The sequence below is a fragment of the Fukomys damarensis genome, unplaced genomic scaffold, assembly GCF_012274545.1.
Source record: "Fukomys damarensis isolate Sample0158 unplaced genomic scaffold, DMR_v1.0_HiC HiC_scaffold_1, whole genome shotgun sequence".
NCBI lineage: Eukaryota > Metazoa > Chordata > Mammalia > Rodentia > Bathyergidae > Fukomys > Fukomys damarensis.
This window is the reverse complement of record NW_022900913.1, coordinates 62,792,543-62,797,675: the sequence shown is the minus strand read 5'-3', so window position 1 is coordinate 62,797,675 and position 5,133 is coordinate 62,792,543. Positions and strand designations below refer to the sequence as shown.

The window sequence follows — 5,133 nt, the reverse complement described above, 5'->3', positions numbered from 1 at the left end:
ATATAATCAATTTGCATCATTCCATTGGTGCTTCCCTACTAGAGTCTTTTCTCATCTTCTTTCAGAGGGGGATTCCTCCACTGTATGGTCCTCACTGACTCTGGCCACTGAATGCCTCTGAATTCCTTCTTTGCCTTGTTTCTCTGATGTAGCTTTCTATTTGCTGAAGAGTTGTGGGTATAGTAGGAAGAATTCTAATATGGCCCTTGAAACTCTCATCCCGTCTTGCACATCCTGTATATAAATGACTTCCTCCCGAGTGTGTGCAGTTCCATTCATAGATGCCCTATAATCAGCATGTCCACACATGCTTTTCCTCCTTTGTCTTTTATTGCAGGAAAAGCCACCCTACACCATGGTAGGTACCTGGCCACCATATTGGATTTCCCATAGCCATAGTATCTTCACCTTATCAGTGACTAATTTCCCTTATTTCACACATCACATATGGCAGCACAGTGTGATGGTCAAATGCAGACACTGGCATTCTATGTGGTTCATACACAGCATGGAATATGATTCATCCTTAAAAAGGAAGGAAAGGCACATAATACAATGTGGATGAACCTCAAGGACATTATACTAAATAAAAAAGTCACAAATGGGCTGGGGATTTAGCACAGTGGTTCTGCTGCCTGCCTTGCAAGCTCAAGGGCCTGAGTTTGATGCCTGGAACAACAACAACAACAAAAATCACAGAAAGACAAATACTGCATGATTCTACTTTTATGAGGTATTTAGAATGGCATTATAGAATGAGAAAAGCAGAATGGCTGTTTCTAGGGTGTAGCTAGAGAGTACAATGGTGAATTATTACTTAATGGGTATGAAATTTTAGTTTTGTAAGATGAAAAGTTTTGGCAGTGATTGTTGGTGACTGTTGACAACTCTATGATTGTACTTAATACACTGTACTGTATACTCCAGAATAGTAGAGAGGGTACATTTTATCACAGTGTTTTATCACAATAAAAAGAAAAAAATAGTGGTAATATACAGTGAAAAAAATCACCTATTATTAGTGACACAGAAAGTCTCCAGGATACGTGCAAATACCCCATGAAACCTATTACAAAAAGAAGGTGAAAATATGAGCTCATGTATGATAATAAAACAGGAAAAAAGTCTCATCAGTTTTGTTACTTGTTTTAATCCTTATTGTGAGTTGATTTTATCCTATAACTAGTTTAAATTTTCTCATGATTTAGGGGTTTCATGACTAGCAGCTCAGTCATTAGGTGGGAGAGAACTTTCAGACACCTCCTTTCACAATCCCTCAAATCTTAGTTTAGGTGAGAGATTATCTTCATGCTCATTTTCTTGGCTTGAAGTGTTAAAGAAAGGTCAGTAGAATTCTCTCCATTCTGATAATCTAAGGAGGGGATTTGGAACTAAGAAGCATTTCATGAGCAACTTGAAGAGGAGGCATCTTCTCAAAGTTAATTTCTTGTGGAGTGTCAAAGTTCTGCTCAGTCTGGTCAGCTGACTCTGAAGGAGGACTCTGCTGAGGCACTGCTGGAGTCATATCGGATGTACCTGGCAAGGATTCTTGCTTCAAGACCTCCTCAAAAGTTCCTGTGTCTTCCTGCATGAATATGGCCTTCTTTGTGGAAATCTGTTCCTAAACAGAAAAGAAAGAAGCAAAGGAGTAACTAGTAGTTATTAAAGAATAGATAGAACACAATACTGAGTTTCATGCCAAAGACTAAGGAAAAAAACTAAACAGACTTGCTGATAAAGCATAAAGCCAAGCATGCTAGGATCAAAGTAATTCATCAACAACTGAACTTATTGCCGGAATAAAATTCAAAATCTTTTAAAAGAAAATAGCATAATCCAGAGTCCCAACAAACTATCATCTACAATGTTGGGCATACAAGCAGGAATTACTGGATACATGAGAAAGTTGGAAAATGTGAGTCATAAGCTAGAGAAAAAGTATTCAACAGAAAGAGCCCTGGGAATGACACAGGCAGGATTAGCAGACAATGACTTAAAACAACTATTAAATATTTTCAAAATTTTAAGAGGGCAAAATGGGCATAATGATTGAAAGTTAAGATATATCAGCAGAGAAAATGGATATTAAAGAACTAGACAGAAATTATAGAACTGAAGGGTGAAATATCTTAGATTAAAAAATTCATGGGCATCCCTACATAGGATATTGACTACTACAAAAGAAAAAGGTCAATAAACTTGAATGCAGATCAGTAACATTTATCTAAACTGAAGCATAAAGGGGAAAAAAAGATTGAAAAAAGGATCAGAGATTCATTGACCTTTGAGATAATGTCTAGTAGGTGAATGTGAGTGACATTATAGTCCCTGGCTAAGGTAGGAATCCTTGGAAATTGAGCTCCACAGACAACATCTATTGCATTGTATGCAAGTCCCAGAGAACCACTCCACAATGGTCACTGGAGGGGCCAAGAGTACAGAGTTCTGCAAAGCACTGCCCATGTTATGGAGAAGACTCTGCTAACTTCACGGTGTTGAGTCTTAATGTTGGAAATACTTGTACTGATGCTCTGAAAACATTTGTGTGATTCAGATCCCCATAAACAGTAAGGAATTGCTCTCTGCCTTAGAAATAAAATTATGATTTACTTAAAGCTCCTCTATTTAATGAATAGTAATTGATAAAAGACAACCTTTGCTAGCTCTCTTCTAGGCCTGACTCAAATGCTACCCACTCTATGAATCTCTTCCTGTGCTTTATAGTTGAACATGGCCCAACCACACCCAGAACTGTTTCTGTTCTTCTTTAGACATGGCCACTAGACTATGAGTATTCAATCTGGGGTGCTTATAGACTTGCTAGGGTGAGAGCAAAGAGAAATCTTGCAAAGTACTGAGTATTTGCAAATAAACTGATGTGGTGAAACAGACAGACTGGGCCTGTTGGAAACCAGGTATTTGAGTACTAGAGATAAAATTTGAAAGTGATCAATAACAAGGACTAGTTTGTAATTCATCTTGCATAAAACAGAAATTAGAACCAAGATCTTGTATGACTTGATGCACCTCCACCTCTTTGCCATTTATTTTGGAAATCAACTTTATACTCTAATGATGTAGCTCTCCCTTTCCAGGTAAGTCATCTATTCAGCTTTGTTTAGCTCACTCTTAGGTTCTTTTTGTCTATTTCCTTCTAACACAGGGAATCAACTTGTATAACCACAGCTTGCACATGACTCGTGTAAAACTGAGAATGTATGCATATTTTAGGCAAAATACATGCTTTCATTTCCCATGTCCTTTACAATGGCCTATGTCTCATACTGGCAAAAGAATGACCTACCTAGCCATGGGTGGGCATGGTGGGACCTGCCTATAATCCTAGGACTTTGGGAAGCTAGGGCAGGAGGATCACAAGTTTGAGCCCAGCCTGGGTAACTTAGTGTAACCCAGTCTCAAAATAAAAAATAAAAAGGGCTGGGGATGTAGCTCAGTGGCATCACGCCTGCCCCACAAGTGCAAAGTCCTGAGTTCAATCCCCGGTACCAGGGGAGGGGAGGAAGTAGGCTGGAATGTAGTAAAAGTGCTGGTTAAAACCAGGTTTAATCCCCAGAACATTAAAAAAAAAAAAAAAGAAAGAAAGAAAGAAAGAAAGAAAGAAAGAAAGAAAGAAAGAAAGAAAGAAAGAGAAATAGTATACCTTTTTCTTTTTTGTTTGTTTGGTTTTTGTTTTTTGCCTTAGTGGGGATTGAACCCAGAACATCACACTGCACTATATTCCCAGCCCTTAACTCCACACTTCCCTCCAGCTGTTTATTCCATTACAGGAGTATATGTACTACCATGCTAAGTTCATCTAAGTCTTGCTAAGGAATATTGCTACAGGGCACAGTACCTCTTTAGTGCAACACAAAAGAATAAAATAAATTACTGGTGTGAGCAGTTTGCTTTAATAACACTAACCTAGCAAAATTTAGTGAATTGACTATATTAAGATTTTAATGCACAGAATATAGTGACAGAGAAGAAGATATCAGATGTCAAGCCCAACACTCTAATTACGTGATTTGTCTAACCAGGTGTTATGGCTTGTGTTTAGAGTCCCCTCAAAGACTCATGCTTTCTCAGAGGTGGCTGAATATGAGTGTGTGACTGATTCATGGTGGGGCTAGACCCCAGGGCACTAGGATTAAGGACATGAGCACCACCTGCCCTAAGTAGTCTGAATAACATAAAAGAGGTAGAAAGACTGCTGTGAAGGTCCTTTGTTGTTTTTTCTGTCTTCTACCCATGAACTGCTGCCCCTCTGCCAACCTGCCTTGGAGCCAGAAGATTATGGACTGAAACCTCTGTGAACTGTTAAGCCAAATAAATCTTTCCCCTTTTAACTTTAGGTGTTGGGTATTTTGTCTCAGTAATAAGAGAAAAGTAACTAAGACACCAGGGATCATGCACTTTGTAGAAAGCATAAAATTCCAAAAGACATTACTTTTTTAGGAGATTGTAGAAAAGATTGTGTGAGATAAAAGATATGCTCGTCAGGCTGATGAATGTAGAGTTGTTTCCAACTATTCTGAGTTAATAATTTATGTCCATTATTAGAGTAGCATACAGGAGGCACCTGACACTTGATAAATAAATAAAATAATATATACTAAATAAAATGTGTTTGAAGTTGTACTAAAAACAACCATACTTTATCTCTGAAAAATACTGAATGATTTTTGAAAAGGGCTCAAAGAAGCTTATATAAAAAACAAAATTAAAAAAATATCTGGCCCAGGAGTGGTGGAGGTACACACCTTAATCCCAGCTACGTAGGAGACTGAGGCAGGAAGATTGAAAGTTAGAGGCCAGCCTGGGCAATTTAGAATGACTTTGTCTCAAAAACAAAAGAAAATCAACCAACCAACCATCCAACCAGTCAACCAATCAACTAACCACCAACCAACAAATGAAACAAATAAAAGTACTGGGGACATAGCTTAGTGGTATGTCAGCAAATTCAATCTCCAGTACTGAAAAAAAAATATGAATTTTTAAGCCAGTATTGTCAATGTTATTTCCTGAATCTGCTTCCAATGTGCCCCTTGTTTCACCCACAAGACTTGTTAATAAGCTTGGGTTTTGTTTGTTGTTTTTTGGGGTTTTTTTTTTTTTTTTTTTTTTTTG

General features: G+C 37.9%; 1 protein-coding gene across 9 annotated transcripts in view; it reads right to left on the bottom strand.

Moving 5' to 3' along the window:
• Window positions 1-684: 684 nt before the first annotated feature.
• Dydc2 (DPY30 domain containing 2) overlaps window positions 685-5,133 on the bottom strand; it is a 13,145-nt gene continuing 8,696 nt past the window's right edge. For 8 of the 9 annotated variants that reach the window (XM_010629548.3, XM_010629556.3, XM_010629549.3 and 5 more), the window contains one exon: window positions 685-1,621. In XM_010629548.3, the coding sequence (XP_010627850.1) occupies window positions 1,373-1,621 (249 nt within the window). In that variant the 3' untranslated portion in view covers window positions 685-1,372. The remainder of the gene's footprint in view (window positions 1,622-5,133) is intronic. The other variant, XM_010629555.3, reaches the window with a different exon arrangement.